Here is a 19965-nt window from a genome sequence, read left to right as displayed (position 1 = left end):
TTTTCCTTTGTGACCGGGGCTGAAATTCAAAATATTAGCATGGTCACCAGAAGAGACCCGGGCTTAAACTGTGTATCTGCCTGGATGGTAACCTAAGCCATTTGTGGACGTTAATACAAAACAATTTGGTTCATCAGGGGTCTTGACTCTTTCACGTGTTAATGTTTTTCTTTTTGTCTGTGTGTTGTGAATGTGTACTCAGGCTGGGCATGAAGATGATATTCCGTCAGAGGCAATGTTCATTGTTAGAACTCCGCCAGTGCATGGATACCTCCAAAGATCTTTATCAGAGGAGGGCAGCTTGGGTACAGATGAAAAGTCACCTTTGATTTTTACACAACAGGACATTGATGATGGTTATATCCATTATGTACAGACAACTCCTGACCAACAACAGGACTGTTTTTTACTGGATGTGATGAATGGCTTCCAAGCTGTGAGTAGACTTGAAATCTTGGTGGATATTGTCCCTAAGTGGATTCCTCTGGCGGTACAAAATTTCACAGTCCAGGAAGGTGGTTCCAAAGCACTTCCAGAAGACTACTTCAAAATTCCAAGCAAACATTTTGAGGGACTTGACTGTGAATTTGTTCTACTCAAACCACCAAAACACGGTTATGTTGAAAATTCTAATTTTCCAAGAGTAAAGCTAATGAAATTTACCAGGAAACAGGTAATAGCTCTCAGCTGATACGTTTGGTTTTGGGTATGTTAGATAAGAGAAAAATCTTGGCTATTTATCATTTAGATTCATGGACTTTCGGGAGTGATGGGACCTTAGAAGGTATCTGGTCCAACCTCCCAACAGATGGAGAAGCCCTTCCACAGTAACCCCATAGAGAGGTCATCTAGTCATTGCTTAAAGATCCTCAGTGATGGAGAACTCACTGCTTCCTGAGATGAGCCCTTCCAGTTTAAAGACGCTCCAGTTGTTAGAAATTTCTTTATGCTGAGCTGCCACTTAGAAACTTCTGCTCCTGGGTCCTGGCTCTGGTAGCTCACAGAACAAATTATACCTCCTTTCATAAAAGCTCTTTAAATATTGAAAGGAAAAATTATCAAAGTCCCTTGAATTTTATCTTCTTTAGGTTAAAGAACTCTAGTTTCTTTAGCTTTTGCTTATATGCTGTAGGTTTCTAGCCCCTGCACCATCCTGGCTGCCCAGATCTAGAGGAGCTCCACACCATCCCCTCTCAGAGTATAACACCCAGGGATCTAATACAGGCATGCTTTAATCATTAGTGGATGTTTTAATTCATTCATTCCCTTATCAATCAGTGCTTACTCTGTGCTGTGCCCTATGCTAAGCATAGTGCTGTCAATGGCCGAAATGGCGCAGTCCCTGCAATCAAGCCGCCGGACACAACTGACAATCTGGTGTCCGATATGCATAAAATAACCAGACTTAACTCTGGGCTGCTATCAGGTTTCTTTGCTTTGGGTTAGAATGGTATTATTGTGATACTTTGCTTTCTTATCATGAATAAAAGAATGATTTCCATCCTTTCTTTTTAAATATTGCCAAGTAGCTTGCAGATCCCCATTATTTCCTTTATAAGTTCCTAGGAATACACACTCTTCAGGTTGGAAACCATGAACAGCTACCTAGCATCTTTGGGTGTCCTTGTCCAGTTAGCTAAGAACCCACGTGTGCTGCTTCATTTTGCTTGTGAGGATTTCACCTCATCAAGTGACTTGAATCCATTTACTAAAAACCTACTCTGTTCAAGTTACTGTGTGAGGTTGCCATGATAAGTAGACATATTCCTTGCCCTCAAGAAATGCTGTGGGGGAATCAGGCACATGAACTTGAATATAAGGCACACTCTTCTTATCTTTCATGTAGCACTTTCACAGTGGTACTGTGGGAGTGCAGGATGGTCACGTTTGACTCTAACTGAAGCCTCCACAGAGGGAATAAAGTTTAAGCTAGACTTTGAGGAGAGAGGGAAAGAGCAAGGACATAACGGAGGTGGAGACGGAAAACAAAGCAACGCAAGCGAAGCAGACTGCAGGGCCAAGGGCATGGAGGCACCGAAGGGCATGGTTCCTGGGGGCTGCAGAATGGTCCACAAGGCTCTAGCACGGGCAGAGGAGTGCCAGAGGGTGCTTGGGGCCAGACTGCGCAGAGCCTTGAGTTACACGTCAACAGGGTTAGACTTAACCAGCTGGTGTTAGGGAGCCATGGGGAGAAGCGGAGATTTGCTGAGGCTGGAAAAGACCTTAGAACTCGGTGCTTCTCAACTGGGGACCCAGGGAAGGTGATTCTTTAGTGACTACGTGCAGCCGTCTCTTAATCATAGCTTCCCTCTCAAAGGCTGGACACACTGTCCGAGATAACCACTGCTCTCGTGTGAGCTGAATTTAATTCTGTTCACCTCGTGCACTCTGGGTGAGAGACTGAGCACTAACTTTTGGTTCTGTCTTAGCCAATTCATTGCTGTCTGTGCTTTGTAAGAAGTGTATATTTAAGCATGGTTGGTTGAAATCTGTGTCAAGCGTGTGTGTTCCCTGTAGTATCCATGTTATCGTGGAGCCTTGTTCACAGTCAAGGCTGTGTGTTCCTGCTCTTCAGATGAGCCCTTTACACTTTCTCTTCCTTTAGGACTTCTGAGGTCTCTAGGTTTTGAGACATGATCATTTTCACTTACGGTGATAACCTAACAACTCGTGGCTGTAACCTTGAGTGACTCAGAGAAGGAGAGCACTTGGTCATTTTTGCCCTTTGTTCATTCAGCAGTAGTTTTTGAGTGTCCATTATGTGTCAGGTATCCTAGTTCTAAGTACTGCGGATAAAGCAGTGAACTAACCCAGCAATAATCCCTGTCCTTATGGATCCTTTCTCCTAGTGGGGGAAACAAGGAGGCAGAGAGAGAGAATAAATAAAATAAGTAAGTGAATTTATATAAATAAGATAGTTGAACGAAGGTTAGTGCTATGGAGAAAAATAAACCAGGAAAGGGAGATAGAAGATGCTGGGGACTTGAGTGGTGTGTGTGTGTGTGTGTGTGTGTGTGTTAATGTTCAGGTTCAAATAAGGTGGTCGGGGGGACCCCGCTGAGAAGGCAGCATTGAGCAGAGACCTGGAGGAGGTGATGGATAGTGAGCTCGGTGGGTATAGAGGAAGAGCATTCAGGCAGAGGGACGAGCAAACAAACAGCACTGTGAGGGGAATAATGTGACTAGAGCTGCACACGGGGTGGGCAGGAGGTGAGGTTAGGGAGGTCTAGCATGGGAGGGCTTTCAACTTCACCTTTGACCCTGAGTAATGGGAGCGGGAGGATGTAAACAGAGAGGTCCTCCCGGACTGGGGCACAAACCCATGTCCCCTGCATCGGCAGGCGGACTCTCAACCACTGTGCCACCAGGGAAGCCCAAACACTTTTTAATCTTCTAAGATTTTCTACAAATTTGTTATCTACTTTAATTTCAAGTCAGCAGATGTTCTTCTAGTGTTAGAACTAGGAATAGACAAATTCCCACCAAACCTCTTTGCCTTTAGATTAATACCTACTAACTGATAGTTTAAATAGCAACGTGGGGGAGTACCACTTCATTGAGGAAATGATGTGTTTCTCCAGGAGAGATAGGAAAAGGTGACTTCTATTTAAATGCTATCTTTCTAAAGCATATTAGGTTAGAATTTCTCCTGTCCTCTGATGAGTGCCATCTTCCACATTTGTTTTCCAATAGCTTAAAGCAGAATGTTCCAGGAACACGTGGTCAGGCCTACAGTCTGGAATTCCTCTTCCCACAGAACTCCACAGAAATTCTCATGCACCTGTGTTCAAGTGACCACAACTTTCCCCTGAGACTGTTCATGAACTTTTCAACTTTTGTCAGAAACACCTCTGAGAGATCAAAAGTCTTTGCTCAAAGGAAGTGCGCCATAGGACTGGGCAAAGTTGAACTGTTAAAAATGTTGGCTCTATTTTATCAAAACAAACACAACCCCAGAGACTTTCTGAGAAGTTCAACTAGTCCTGTCAGGCTTTAGAAGTTCTCTTCTGTTGTATTTTTGGGTCACATATTCACTGAAGCCAAGTTCCCTCTAGCTTTAAAATTCTCCTTGTCTCTGATTTCAATGCTGAGCTCTTCCGTATTTGCATCAGAGCCTTAAAGACATGGAAGGCGTTCTGATCAAATCAGTGGCTATCACAAATCCAAGAGGGATTTCAGAATGGAAATTAGAAAGATGAAATCTATCAGGGATAAAAAATTAACATTTGCATTTTGGTTATTACAGTGAGAGAAATCTGGCTTGACAGAATAATTCAGATCCAATATATTTCATTATACTCTGTCCTCAGGAGATGTATGATAGCTAGTTATGGGTAGCATCTGTTAAGAGATACACCAGAAATGATTGTATTTTGAAGGAGGAGGGGCAGGGTTAGGAGGTAGCAGGTGTAACCTTGCATACAAAGAGCAGTTAAGGGACTGATGCATGCTTAGCTCAGAAAAGAGAAGTCTGGGGAAACTTCAGAGTTGCCCTGGTCCATATGTCTCCAAAGAGCAGAAATCCAATCAGTGGGTGAAAACTTCAGAGCGTAAATCCGACATTCTGAATTGTCCAATAAGACAATCCACAACTTCAAAAAGTAGTCACTCTAAATAAGTAGAGTCTGAATTTTAATGGGTATTGCTCCATTGGAAGAAAGGGTGGAGTATGTCACTTACAACACATTTTAGGGTTAGAAATAGCCTTTGAACTCAGGTCTTCTGATAACCAGTCCAGCATTCTCTTTACTACCCCACACTGCTTGATCACTCTGCTCCTCAGGAAACTTATTTCTGGGATGCAGCGCTGCTTCATAAAAATTATGCCACCCATCATAATTTGCACTCTGATTGTCAGAATCATACTTCATGGGATGAATACATGCTTCTGTGTTTCAGATATAAAAAAATCAGGATTTCTTTTAAAGCATTTTTTCATATTTTTAAATATATTTCAGTAGTTTGGTGATATTTTGTTGTTGGTTACAGGTAGGAAATGAATTGATTTCCTATGTTCATGATGATAGTGAGGACCTTCTTGACAATTTCACCACCTTTGCAAATAGCTCAGAGCTTGGAAAACAGAGTTTGCCTCAAACTCTTTCTGTGACTGTCGAATCAGTAAATGATGAGGCTCCAGTAATAACAGCCAATAAAATCCTCCAGGTAAGTGCTCCATGCTTTTGGATTTATCATAATAACCTAGAACTACCAATTTGATTTTCTTTTGTAGTATTTCTACTATTAAATAATGAGATATATGACTTACGTATGTATACTTGGAATATTCCTCCTGGTTTTAAATAAATGCTAGTTATTGCCAAGACATTCTGTTGGTTACGGCTTGTGCTATTCGAACCCAGTAATCTTAAATGCTGTTTTCTAAGTGGCAAAGGATCTAGACCACCAAGCTACAAGATGGTACAGCACACCCGTGATGTCTAGAAAAAGGGTCTTTGGTGAGAATGGTGGCCAGGTAGGTGACAGGGAGGGACAGGAAGAAAGCAAGGAGAACAGCAAAGAAATAAGGAACTGTAAGCCTTTGACCTTAATTATAAAACACCCCAGCACCAACTAAATTATTGTGCAGGCATACTCAGGAACCCACCAGGGGCTAATCAAACTAGAAAATTTTACATTGTTAAAAATCACTGGAGTTTTTTTTTTTTTTTAATTAAAAAAAATTTTGTTTTGGCTGCGTTGGGTCTTCATTGCCGCGCGCGGGCTTTCTCTAGTGGCAGAGAGTGGGGGCTACTCTTCGTTGCGGTGCGCGGGCTTCTCATTGCAGTGACTTCTCTTGTTGCAGAGCACGGGCTCTAGGGTGCACGGGCTTCAGCAGTTGTGGCACGCGAGCTCAGTAGTCGTGGCTTGAGGGCTCAGTAGTTGTGGCTCACAGGCTTAGTTGCTCCGCAGCATGTAGGATCTTCCTGGACCAGGGATCGAACCTGTGTCCCCTGCATTGGCAGGCAGATTCTTAACCACTGCGCCACCCGGGAAGTCCCAATCACTGGAGTTTTTAAAATCTGTTTTTATTCGCTCAAAATAATTGGATCTCGGAATAGGCTTTTTAGTGCTTTTAGTTATATTACAGCTCGGTTTGTTATGCAGCCTCTACATTTTAAGGGGAAAATTAGTGGTGTTTGGACCTTTGGAACTTGTCCCTTTATCTTTTAGTTTACTTCATAGTCATTACCCAGGTAGCCTGGGGATGGTGTGTTTCAGCTGGTCAACCTTGTGGGCTGCCCCCCTCTGTTTTCAGCTGCCTTTCTCCCTCTCCTCACACTTATTCTTGTTGTATTAATACCTATTGACTCATTCTCAGCAAAGCGATCTAAGAAGTAGGCTGCAGACCAGCATGACGAATTGTAGGTGTCAATTATTATTAAACACAGTTATAAAAGTTTACATTTATTACTGAGTAGAGTACTGGACATCTTCCATATTGGTGTCGTTTTCACAGCCCTACAAAGGAACTGCTGTGATTATTAACCTCGTTATAGATGGGAGCCCTGAGGCCCCAGGCTGTCACAAGGGAAGGTGTGGATTTGAAGCCGAGTGTGCCCAAGCCTGACTCTCTTGCCACTGTGCTCTGACACTTCCCCCATTACCTGTGACTGAATCAAGCTCTCTCAGTGCATCTGTGTGATCAGGGCTGTCTTGTTAGAAAGAAAAAGTCTCCAGAGCTGTTGTGCCCTTTGTTTCTACTAAAGTGGACTTAAGGGAATAGGTCTGCAGCAGTTGTACTGACATCTGTGTGTTTGCCCAGGAGCCTCGGCAGAGGATTTGGGCATTTTGCTGCATGATGCAGAACTGCAGGATGAGAAAGATCCAGGGGAGGGACCTAGGATCTAGAAAGATATGGGAGAAGAGCTGGAGTTGGCAGAGGGAGAGGAAGAACAAAGAATTAGGTAGTGAACTCTCAGGCTTCTTTATGGAAAGGAATTGAAGCCCCACTGTGGGCTTGGAGGTACCATGGATTGTAAGATGCACCACCAACTTAATAATAGCTTTATTGTATTTAAATGTACCTATCAATTTAAGATGTTTAGAACATTGAATTGTAAGGAGAAAAAAGTGTAACCTAGACTTTGTTTCTGTCTTGCCTTAAAATTAGGGAAATACAGTCTACCAGGAACCTTGAACTCGCTCAGGCAGTCTGCCCCGACCTCTTCCCCCATCCCTGATACCAGAGTGTTTCTCTCAAGAGAAAAAGGAAGAATAGGTCGGAGTAGGAGCCATTTCCTTTATTCCTATCTTCTTCCTAGATAGCCTGGATCCCGGCCAGGAAGGGTACAACTTTTGAGGGATGTGGTCATTTGACACTGGCCCTTTCTGAGCTTATTCGTTTATTTATCTAGTAATAAATTCACTTCCGTTTTGAACGTTCTGGATTAAAGTTAGGAGACCAGAGTTTAAGGCTTGCAAACTGCCCAATTTCAGCAAAATTTCTCTGGGTCTCACCTTCCTTAATAGTAAAACCATAAGCAGGTTGCAGGGTAGGGTGTGTGAGTGTGTATGTATATGTGTGTGTGCGTGCGTATGTGTCTATATGTGTGTGTGTTTTCCTTGGTCATCTGTCAGTCCTTCCCAGTTCTAATGTCCTGGGGTTTTTATGACTGTAAACCTTGCTTGACACTCTCTGGGTGAAGCTGCACTTAGATGGATGGAGGGAGTGTTGAGCCACCTTTTTTCTATTGGATGGACGTACTCTGGTATACACTGGGGGAACCTTTTCTCTTTGACTGAGAAACATATGAATATTCGGTTTTAAAGTCCGTGTGTCTAAAATCTGGAGGTGACTAGGTACTACGGTAGGACATATTAACTAGTCATGTAAACATGTAGAAATAGTTTCGGTAGGATTTGCTTGACTGTTTTAAAATGGAAGAGATCTCAAGAATTTGTTTCTTCAGTTGTAGGTAATGGTCATCGTGCTCTATCAATGAAAATCTTGCTATATCAAGAAAGATTTAGGCTTATTTGCCAACATGAGTTTTTCTGTTTTTGAATTATGACTGTTGTGAATAGAGGCTTTCTAGATTTCACTGATTCCAGCCATCCGGTACAGAACGTAGTACCAGGGCTCCTTAAGCAAAGGCATGTTACCCCCTCTGGGAATCCTGGCTGGAGTCTGGCACCCCAGGCTTCTAGACGCGCTGCTCTCTTAGATGCTTCCCTGGCCACGCCAGCAGAAAGAGCACCAGGCCATCCTCTGTCCCTTGACCCTGCTTTATTCTCCTTGGTAGTAAACAAATAAACAATCTATTGTTTGTCACCTCCCATAAACGTAAGCTCCATTGGGAAGGGACTTTGCCGTCCTTTTCCTGTGCTGCCCTCAGTGCCTGGCACGGTGCCAGGCCTGTAGTAGGGGCAATAAATTTTGAATGTCTAAGTGCCCTGTGGAGCTTGTTGAGTGGAGAAGACAACAAAAGTATGTGATAAATAGAGTGATGATCTGCTGTATTTTTCTGCAGAGCATTTAAAGGGACAGAGAGTGATGGGGTTAGAGAGTGATGGGGTTAGAGAATGCTGACCTTGCAGAGAGATTGGAGTGAGAGAGGGTTTCTTCGTGGAAGGGATATTTGCATGGAGCCCTGCATGTCAGGGGTCCCCAAGCCCTCTCCAGGTTTGCTCGTTAGCAAGGACTCGTAGAACTCAGCATATAGTCAAACTCATGGCTAAGATTTATTACAGTGAGAGATAAGAAGCAAAATCCGCACAGGGAAAAGGTATGTGGGGTGAAGTCCAGAGGAAAGTCAGTCAGGCTATAAGAGTCCTCTTCCAGTGACGTCACACAGGATGCACTTAATTCCACCAGCAGCAAGTTGTGACAATGCGTGGGAAGTGTTGTCTACCAGGGAAGATCATTAGATCCTGAGCACCCAATATGTTTACTGGGGGCTGGTCAGGTAGGCGCCCTCTGCCTAGTATGACCCAAAGTCCCGGATTCCCAGAAGGAAAGCAGGAGTCCTGCACAAACCACACTGTTTGTGCTGTTTAGATACAGTGAGCCATTCTTATTATTTAGGGAAAGTTTTATATCAGTACAGAAAACTGTTTAACCATCGAGTTCCCAGATGGTTGATGCCAGCCAAGTGCCAACTTGCATGCAGGACTTTCTAAGGAAAGGCAGTCTTAAGCCTGCTTTGTTACCTCTTTTTCTGAATAAAGGCCGGTGTAGGGTTGCTCGTGTGGGGGAGTGAGGAACCATATGAATGTCTGAGGTAAGAGCATTCCCAGCAAAGGGATAATGCAAGGAGTCTGTAGCAGGTTTGGCGTATTTGAGGACATGAGAAGCTCAGAGTGGCCAGAGCAGATGGAGGGAGGATCCAAGGAGTCTGTAGCAGGTTTGGCGTATTTGAGGACATGAGAAGCTCAGAGTGGCCAGAGCAGATGGAGGGAGGAGAGTGGTCAGACATTAGGTTCCATGGTGAGAGCTGGTTTCTGGGCATAAGGACCCCCTACACTAGACCGTTTCATTCCACTGGGCTTCTAGAGGTGAGGAAGGGGAAGTGGACCAGCATTTATTGAGCCTCTGCTGTGAGCCAGGCTCACTTCAAAAAACACCACATGTGACTTCTCATTCAATTCTCTCACAACCCTTGACATAGAATGAGGACTATAGTAGACGTGGGGCACAGAAAGGCTAAGTCCCTTGGTCAAGGTCATCCAATTAGTAAAAGAGTGAGTTTTAAGCCCAGGTAGTCTGAGCAGAGTCCACTCTGCTATCCACAATGAGAATGATCTGGAAGAGAGTTTTAAAACTCCAGGTTGCAAACTATTAATAGACTGTGAAATTAATTGAGTGGATCAGGACCAACATTTTAAAAACAAATTAGATAGAATAAAATAGAATAGAACAGGTAGCATCAGAATGCACTGTGTGTAATGAGGGCAGAATTGTTACATGAAACTTCTGCGTCATTTGAAACACACACACATCCATATATGCGTATGAGTAATAGGTTGTTTTGTAAAAAGTATTCCTTACTTTGGGTGTTAATCAGAGAACATTGTATGCCACTGATCTAGCAAAGCTAAATGTTTTTATATGGATAAATCACTTTTTAAAATTACTCTTCCTGTTTCTAGGAACACCTGAGCTTTTACAGGTTGAGTAAACTCCTAGGAGTTCATTTTTGGAAACTTCTATTTAGCAGGGCACCTAGAAACGTGTACTGGAAAGTTATAACAGAGTTAATGCAGGCTGTAACAACCGCCTCCCCCCCATACCCCTTCATCAGGGTACTTTACCACATGCCAGAGGTCTCTGTGTTTAGGGGAGGCTCACAGATTGCCGTCCTCAGCTTTGAAGTCTCCCTGTGTGTACCCATCATCATAGGGCTGCTGGCCAGGGTAGCCCTGCCTGCCCATTCACTGCCCATCTGCCTTGCTCCATCCAGCAGGAAAGGAGATGGGGTGGACGGACCAGGTATATTGTCTGCAAACCTGGCTGATTCGCTTTAGGTACTGCTCTTACGGCCCAAAGTCATGTTGAGGAGGGCAAATACAGAAAAGGAAGAACATAAATTATAAAATTTTAAATATTCGAAGAAAAAGGGATGTAGACCAGGGTATATAATTACAACATTGCTTTCCTGTTATATATAGCATAACGTGAATGGAATTGGTTTAAGGATTTTAGAAGAAGGAAATCTTATGCACTAAAATTTTATGATATAACTACAGTGTCTATTACCAATCTCAGCGTAATTTAGACCTGATGAAAAAGAGCCAAGAGACAGTCAGGAATTGGTTTTGCTGATTTCAAGAGCCTGTATTGGCAGTTTATGACATCTAAGATATTCTTTACTTTATGCCCCTAATTTTTTTTATTGGAGTATGATATCTCTATCATATCCATGAGAATGTGTAATAACAACGGCAAATGAACACAGAAAACTTCCTGGAAAAACTGTGTGTGTTGAACATAATGCAAGTTATTCTCACAAATGGATAACTGTTTATACAAAAGAACTGCCACACATTAGGCTTGTTAACTTTCTGAAAACTAATGTATAAAGAGTATGCATTTCATGAAAATAGCGGAGTACATTTTCCAACAAACAGATAATTTCTCCAAAGCTACAGTTACTAGTTGCTTCTTTCCAGGCAGAAGTTTCAAATGTAGGGGATTATTTCAGACAGTGATTTTTCTTCTTCTAGATTTCAGAGCATAGCAAACAGTAATAACAACTATCATTTACATAATCTTAATGGTAGCTAATTCTTACCTAGCACTTACTCTGTTTCTGGCATTGTTCTAAGCATTTTATATTTATTTACTCATTTAATCTTCAACAACTCTATGGAATATCATTTCTATTTTAAGGATGAGGAATTTGAGGCACAGAGAGGCTCAGACATCTGCCCAAGGTCAGTACTGGAAGAGCTGCTGGTAGACAGTAAGTGGCAGAGCTGGAATGCAAGTTTCTGCTCGTAACCATGAGGCTCTACTATCTCTTCCTTCATTGTTATAGTTAAGAAGCCCAAGGACCTGGTGAGGTAGATAAAGCAAGTATTGCTGTTATTTCCATTTTAAAGAAGAGAGAAAGCTTCAGAGGTTAAGTGACTTGCCCAAAATAACCAAGTTAGACAGTGGCAGAGTCTGGGGCAAAAACAATCCTAAATATGAATTAATAAGTCCTCTGTATTATGTAGGGTTCTCCAGAGAAACAGAACCAATAGGGGGTGTGTGTGTGTGTTTATTTATTTGTTTGTTTGTTTACTATAAGGAATTCGCTTATGTGATCATGAAGGCTGGCAAGTCCCAAGATCTGTAGGGTGAGTGGGCAAGCTGGAGACGTAGGAGAGCCGATGGTATAGTTTCCATATAAAGGCTGCCAGGAAGAGCCAGTGTCCCAATTCAAAGGCAGTCAGGCAGGAAAGGATTCTCTTTACTGCCCTGACCCTAGGGAAGGATCAGTCCTTTTGTTCCATTCAGGCTTTCAGCTGATTGGTGAGGCCCACCCACCTGAGGGAGGACAATCTGTGTTACTCAACCCATTTAAATGTTAATCTCATCCAAAAACATTCTCATAGAAACACCCAGAATAATATTTGACCAAAGAGCTGGGTACCCTGTGGCCCAGTCAAGGTGACACATAAAATTAACCATCATAGTCTTCAGATTCTCTGGTGTCTTTGACTTTCTTTCTTTTTTTTTTTTAAATAAATTTATTGATTTTTATTTATTTTTGGCTGTGTTGGGTCTTCGTTGGTGCGCGCGGGCTTTCTCTAGTTGCGGCGAGCAGGGGCTACTCTTCGTTGCAGTGCGTGGGCTTCTCATTGCAGTGGCTTCTCTCCTTGTGGAGCACGGGGTCTAGGCACGTGGGCTTCAGTAGTTGCGGCACGTGGGCTCAGTAGCTGTGGCTCACGGGCTCTAGAGCACAGGCTCAGTAGTTGTGGTGCACGGGCTTAGTTGCTCTGTGGTATGTGGGACCTTCCCGGACCAGGGATTGAACCTCTGTTCCCTGCATCGGCAGGCGGATTCTCAACCCCTGTGCCACCAGGCTTTGACTTTCAAACAACATTTTCTCAAGACCTTCAGACTATCCCACATGTCTGCTCACTCTGCTTACTTGTCATTGGAGCTTAGAGGAGATGGCATGGAGGGTCATCTGCAGTCTACCTGCGAGAAGGAAGTGGGAGGATAGGGTCAGAGCTGCTAATAGCATCTCAGACTCTGGATGGGAATTCAGAGGCAGAAATCTGAACGTTAACCCCTTGGTCCCATCATTTCAAGTGTACTGAAAGTATTTTAACAAATTGCCTTAAGTCACAGGACTTGTGGCTGGCTGATCATGGCCATTCAGTGGTACAGGAGATCATTCCTGTCATGACCAACTGGAGTTAGGAATTGGAGTTAGACCACGTCAGGTAAATCCTTTGCATTTTACTCTCAGAAGTATGTTCTCCTGAACATACTCTCTCTTGTACTCAAGCATGACCAGTGATTTTCGTGCATACCCGATAAAATGTATTGGTGTCCACAAGGGGGCTTCATTTTTCTATTTTTCAACTTTTGCTTTCAGTGATACTGTACATTTTGTTTTATTATTGTTGCTGTTCATACCAGAAATAGAACTGTTTGCTTGTTTCCGATAAGCACTTGCCATCACTGCAAAGAGCTTTGAGAGCTGGGGACAGTGGAAGAATGAAGGCAGCAAAGTCTGAGCCGGTGACTTGGAGGCCTGAAGGCCTGAAGGGGTCAAATAGTGGGATAGTCAGTTCACAGATATTTCACATCTCTCATATGAAACTCAAAACAAAGGTCTGGGTTTTTAAATATTAAGAGCATAATTTGGATATATTGGATCATAATTTTTCTAAATCTCACTAACCTCCTGTTTAAGTTAAAGGCGAATTAAAAAATATATCATTCCAGGTTCAAGTGTTAATTTTTTCAGATATTAACTCCTTAAACCATCATTTCTTGGGCTTTGGGTCACGTTGAAATCTGAATTCAAGTTTGGAGTCTTTGTTTTTCTTGTCCCCACCCATTTGAAGTTTCCATTACCGAGGACTAGGCATTAAATCAGGCCTCACCGAAAGCAATGGGACTTTTAATTGAACTAAATTCGGTTTGAGTGGAAGTGGAGACCTGAGGTTACTAGCTCTTGTTTTCAGTGGCAGGTTTTACATTTGTTTTGGAAGATGGTGTATTCCAGAGGCAAGAGGAGCAAAAGCAGTGTTTCACAGAAGAGTAACTACAGTGGAAAACATGCTTCATCCAGCTTTCGTATGCATGGTGTTGGAAAAAATGAGTATCTGCGAGTCATGGGAAGAGAAATGGCAGTACATTTCCAAATCAGTTCAAGTTCCTGAAAAAATGAGAATAAAATACACAGGTGGATTTAAAAATGTAAACAGTGAAAAACTAGAATGATTGGACTTGGAATTTTGTTAAGCAGTCCAACTTGTGTATTTTATAGAAACTATAGGCTTTCCATGGATTAACTGAAGACCAAACTTTATAATTTGAACACTAGGTTGATTAACATTTCTGGTAGCTATTAAAATATTGATGTCCTTAGAGTTTAGGGCTGAAAAATCCTCAGTGGGCATATTCCAAATGCCAAGATATAGGAGCATCCATTGACAACACAATCATTAAATGGATAAACTATTTACCTCAAATTATGGAGGAATGCTGTGGGATTAAACAAAATGTACAGTACTTATTATAGAATAGCCAATTTATGGTTACCAAAGGGGAAAGGGATGGGGAGAGGGATAAATTAGGAGTATGTGATTAACAGATACACACTACTATATGTAAAATAGATACGCAACAAGGATTTACTATGTAGCACAGGGAACTATATTCAATATCTTGTAATAACCTATAATGGAAAATAATCTGAAAAACTATATATATATATAAAACTGAATCACTTTGCTGTACACCTGAAATTAAGTTAATATTGTAAATCAACTATACTCCAATTAAAAAAAAGTTTAAAAAAAGAATAGCCTTAAAAGTGGTAATCAGGGTCTTCCCTGGTGGTCCAGTGGTTAAGAATCTGCCTTCCAATGCAGGGGACATGGGTTTGATCCCTGGTCAGGGAACTAAGATCCCACATGCCACGGGACAACTAAGGCCGCGTGCCACAACTAGAGAGCCTGCACACCGCAACTAGACGGAAGCCCGTGCACCGCAACTAAGACCCAACACAGCCAAATAAATAAATATTAAAAAAAAGAAAGTGGTAGTCATTAAACTCCAAATGACTTTTAAGTAATGTGAAGGAATCACATCTATGCTCAGAGCCAAATCTGATAAAGAAGATGGGTAACACAAAGGTAATATTTATTGAATGCTTACTATGTGCCAGATAAAGCTTTTCCTAAGCACTTGCAGATCTTAACTTACTCATTATACATAATAATTCTATTATTCCTAGTTCACTATTGAGGAAATTGAGGCACAGAGAAATTGAGAAATGTGCCCAGGGCTTCATAGGTGAAGTGGCATGTCATGTCTGGTAGGTGAATGTAGGAATCCTGTGTACTTTCTAATCTCCCTATCTCAAATTCTGTTTAGTTACAGGTAAGTTATTTTATAAACTGCCTTTTCTACTGAGAAGAACAGCCCCTTAGACCAGTGATTACCTAGTAAATTGCTTAGGATTGAATTTTTAAGCACGTTGGTAACACGCGTAGAAGATGATCAGGGTCTAGTCAGAGAGCAAAGAATGACACATGAGCTTGGGAATGTGCACAGAATTTCTGGGGGGAGGACGTTTATAAATACAGAGAGAAATGAGAAAATCTAGTTAGTGATAAAGCCGCCATCTTTAGTTTTGGTGAAGTATCACGTGACTGCAGGATTAGAGAAACTCGAAACAGCCTAATTCCATCAGACCTGGTGTGACGTCTCAACAAGCACTTTAGACTCAGCATGTTCAAAACTGAACTCCTGCGCTTACTGCCAGACCCACTCCACCCGCAGCTGCCCTCGTTTCGGCTGAAGGTGGCTCCATCCTTCTAGCTGCTGAGACCCAAACCAGGTTCTTCTCACCGCCTTTCCTTCCTCTGCCCCTCACCACACCTAGCTCGTCAGAAACTGTTGGCTCTGTGGCCAACACACACCCAGAATTTCCCCGCTTCTTACCTCCTCTCCAGCTCCCCCCACCTCTTCTTTCATCTCTCTCCAGGATCATTGCAGTCGCCTCCTAACTGTCGTCCTGCTTTTACCCTTGGCCTTCCAGAGTCTGTCCTTGACACAGAAGCCACAGGGATCTGTTAAGACCTAAGCCAGACCAAGTTACGCCTCACCTAAAGCCCCACAATGATCCCCTGTTGCACTCAAGTGAAGCCCATGCTCTTCTGGTGGCCTTCAAGGGCCTGTGGGATTTGACCTTCCAGGTTGTGTTTGACCCGCCGCCTCCTACTCTTCATCTTGCTTGTTCTGGTCCCGCCACCCTGACCTCTTTGCTGCTGCTCAGACAGCTGAGGCCTGCTCCCACCTTAGGGCTGTTCTATCTGCCTCATGTTCTTCCCCACACGCCCACGGGGCTCCCCGCTCCTTCCACGTTTCCTCCGACGAGCCTCCTATCTAATGCTCTCCCACTCCTGAGTGCCTCATTTTGCTTCATTAAAAATATTTTTTCACAGTGCCTGTGACCCTCTAACGGACTATGTAATTCATTTCTTCATTATTTCTATTCTTTGTTTCCCTGTATTCCCTTCTGCTCTCCTGCTGGAATGTATGCTCCACAAGGACAAGACTCTGTTTTACTGATGTATTGCAAACCCCAGAACATTGCCTGGAATGTAGTAGATGCTCAAAAAATGATGAATTGTTGAATAATGGGAATAGATTTTGAATGTAACTGGAAAAATAGAGACTATTAATCAGAAGGAATTGCAGTGAGCTACCAGCACAGCAAACATTATAAGGCCGTAGGGACCAGATACTTGTTTTCCTGCAAGACAGGTAGGATAAAGGAGAATAATAAAAAATGTGCAGTGTGTGCTTTGCCCTCAAATATTTAAAAGCTTATGAAATCATTCGCTTCTTAATGAATAGAAATCCTTAAATCGACCCTTTGAGGTAGGTTCTGTGATTGAGATTCCACACAGAGTATTAGCACATGCCAGCCACACAGAAGGTACTTAGTAACCATCAGCTTTTATTGCTTTTATACTTTATATAAATGCATATGCAGTTTAAATAATTAATTTTGAATAAATAACGATGAATCCTATTTTTTATTGAAACCTCGTAAACCTTATAAATCTAATAAACACTACAACATGCCCTGCATTTCATCTGGCATTTAATTATGTGTCTGTTTTGAATTAAGAATCTTCATGCTTCAAAAAGTCGGTGAATGGCTTCAGTTTTTAAATCTTTGTGCAAGGGGCCAGGGTCTCATAGCTATTCAGTTTACTAGTGTTATATGATTGGAATTGGTCCTTTCAAGATCTGTGATTCTCTTCTTTTTAAGGTGTGGGTGAATTCTGTCACTGAGATTATCAGCGGTGAGCTCTGTTCAGAAGATGGGGACTCCTCCCCGCAGGACCTTGCCTACTTGGTCTCTCCACCCAGCAATGGGCATTTGGCTCTCAAGTCCTTTCCTGGCCTAAGCATGCAGAACTTCACCCAGGCTCAAATCAATGAGGGTCAGCTAGTGTTTGTACACACTGGTATGTCACTGAGAAAAACAACGTGAAACTAAAATGTGTTTCAATCAGAGGTTAACATGTAGTCAAACCTAATAGCTGCTGAAGGAAAACCACAAGCCATCTAAAAACTTTGCAAACTCTATAATTTTTTAAAAAGTGACACAGTTTGGTGAGGTCCATAATGGCAAACATTAGAGGGTACCTGTAACTCACACGTGGCTTACTCACTCTGTCGTGTAAGGCCTGCGCTCATATATATGCTTCTCAGAGAGCCTTTTCCTGACCACACACTAAAATAGCATCTCTTCCGTCACCCACTATCCCTTACCCTGGCTACCTGACATTGCAGTATAGATTGATTTGTTCATTTGTTTGTTGTCTGTCTTCCCCACTAGAGTATAAGGGCTAGAAGAATAGGCTCTTTCTTTTGTTTGCGCTTATATCCTCAGCACAGTGACTGGAACATAGTAGGTGCTTAATACAAACTTATTGAAAGAATGAAATCATATCGAATACCTATTATGTGCCAGGTAATGTTCCAAATGCGAGGGATACATTAGTGAACACAACAAATGTTATTTGTTAAATGAATGAACACACGAATGAATGAATAAATATAACTGTAAATTTAAGAGACCCTGACATTAAAAGACTTTGCTTTCTTCTTTCTGGTCATCAGTAAATCAGTAGGCCAAATAGCCACTGTAAATCTGCAGAAAGGGTGATCTAACCTACCTTTGTTTCCAGGCCACCCTTGTCAGTGGTCACAGAGAGGAAGCTACCCATTCCCAGCCTGCAGGAGGAAATGGGGGGGGGAGCGTGAGCTGGGGGTGCATGATGGGAAAGCTAAAAGCCATATCTTTCCAGCCATTTTTAATTATGTTCTTTGAAAATGCAGTAAAGAAAATAAAGATTAAAATCTTCTAAATTCAAATGTAGTAATTTCCTGATTATCTTTGCAGTTAAGTACAAAGAATCCCCAGATAATCTGAAAATCATTTACTGTGTGACAGCTGTCATCTAGTGGTACCAAAACCTGTAGCCTGGGGACCTGTTGGGGATTAGTTTTATTGCAACAAGATCCTAAATCCACCCACATATGTACCAAAACATTATTTCTAGACTGAATGATCTTTCCCACATATGTATGTTTTTATTTTTTAATTGCGTGCAGAGGCGCTCATTAGTAAAATACAACTTACTTAAAGGGGCATTGAAGTGACAGGATGTTTCTGCCAATTATGTGTGGTTTTGATTAGTAGATACTAAAAACCCAGGTATTATTAGGCAAGGGACTAGGAAGTTTTTTATCTCTATGAAAGGAATAACATTTTCAAAATGGTGAGAACTACTCTAGAGACTTGCACAGGGGAGGTTTGGAATTTCTAAAGCGATGCAGTTTGCAATGGAAGGGAGTTATTGACTCTCTGACACATGCTAGGCACTGCAGAAGGTGCAATCACATGATCCATTTCATTTAACCTGCAGAAGTTCTCTGTGTGAGCGGAAGTGATGATCCTGTTTTAGAGATGAAGAAACTGAGGCTCAGAAAGATATAAGTTGGTCTGACCGTAAAGCTGGGCTTTCTTCACTAGCTGCCACCCATTGAAGGCTAGGGTAGGTTGAAGAACTGAAGTTACCCTTTGCAGTGAAGGATTAAAATATAAATTAGCTCTCTGGATTGATTTATTTGTTAAACTACCAGGTCAATATTTGCTTTTGGCAAGTAGAGAAAATAATTTCTCCTTAAAAAGCAGGAAGGAGGATTATAGTCAAGCTCTTTGAGAGTGAATCATTACATTTTGTAAATGGACTTGGAGGCAATAATAGCCTTCAAAGTGGCTGGAGCCCAGCTGCGGATGAGTCTCTTGCTGAAACCAGCTGGTTCTCCCTGCTACATCTGTCCATCAGCAGCCCCAAACAAAGGCTTAGGTTTAATTAGTCTCTCTTAGCATTTATATTTGCAAAGTGCTCTGCCATTAATCTAATTCATTATTCCACATAACAACCTAAGTAGGTCGATAGAGCCGAGAAGTGGTGGAGCTAAGTGATTTCAGGTTGCCCTTCTGAAAGTACAGTCAAGTCAGGAAGATCTGAGGTTGTACAATAGAAAATCCACAGGTCACAGCTGCTTTCATGTTTCCCTCCTCCCCCCTCTTTGGTCATAATTAGTATGATAGTTAGGGCATACCCAGTACACTATTCTAGTATTTGTTTTGATATAGTTCCTTCCGATTCCATTTCTATTTTGTTTCCAGATTCATGAAATGTTCAAAGTGCCTAATGGCAGAAAGCATTCTCTCCCTAATTTCACATTTAATTAAATACAATTTTCAAAGTGCTATTTCTAGTCAAAACGGGCAGACAAAGAAAAATAACATTTCGTTGTGGGCCTCTGCTCTGAATTAGGCAGACCCAGAATTCTCTTTCTCTATTTTTTTGGGGGGGGGGTTTTTTTTGCTGTTTTTAAAAATATGACTCTTGAGTGTTTTGGAAAAAATTTTTTAAAGGCTGTAACCTTTTTTTGGTGAGGAATCAGAACTCCCTGGGTTTGCTTAGATAACAGAGACTTGAGAGACCATTAAGCCATCAAGCAGCCCTTTATTAAATCATGTTATTACGGGAATAGTAGGTAATTGCAGAGTGAACCATGCCTCCTTTGTTCCCTGCCACATGTCCCTGAGGGCAACAAAGAGGACATTTCTACCCATTACATGATGCAGAGACCTGTGGGCCTGCAGATTTATGCTAGATGAACAATTTCAAAGGGTGAGGGGATTGTGATCATCAGGCTGTCTGTGTGGTGATCCTGCCTGGTGCTTTGGGAGTCAG

General features: G+C 42.1%; 1 protein-coding gene across 3 annotated transcripts in view; it reads left to right on the top strand.

Annotated features, from left to right (window-relative positions):
• The window catches only part of LOC112396611 (chondroitin sulfate proteoglycan 4-like), a 51733-nt gene that overhangs the window by 1523 nt on the left and 30245 nt on the right, over positions 1-19965 (top strand). Inside the window, exons 2-4 of one of the 3 annotated variants that reach the window (XM_024740381.1) lie at positions 203-436; positions 4990-5166; positions 16956-17990. In XM_024740381.1, the coding sequence (XP_024596149.1) occupies positions 203-436; positions 4990-5166; positions 16956-17180 (636 nt within the window). In that variant the 3' untranslated portion in view covers positions 17181-17990. Of the gene's footprint in view, positions 1-202; positions 674-4989; positions 5167-16955; positions 17991-19965 lie in introns of those variants that run through there. The other 2 variants (XM_024740379.1, XR_003002604.1) reach the window with 2 other exon arrangements.

Source organism: Neophocaena asiaeorientalis, unplaced genomic scaffold (genome assembly GCF_003031525.2).
Source record: "Neophocaena asiaeorientalis asiaeorientalis breed wild unplaced genomic scaffold, Neophocaena_asiaeorientalis_V1.1 scaffold57, whole genome shotgun sequence".
NCBI lineage: Eukaryota > Metazoa > Chordata > Mammalia > Artiodactyla > Phocoenidae > Neophocaena > Neophocaena asiaeorientalis.
This window is presented reverse-complemented; position numbering and strand designations above follow the sequence as displayed.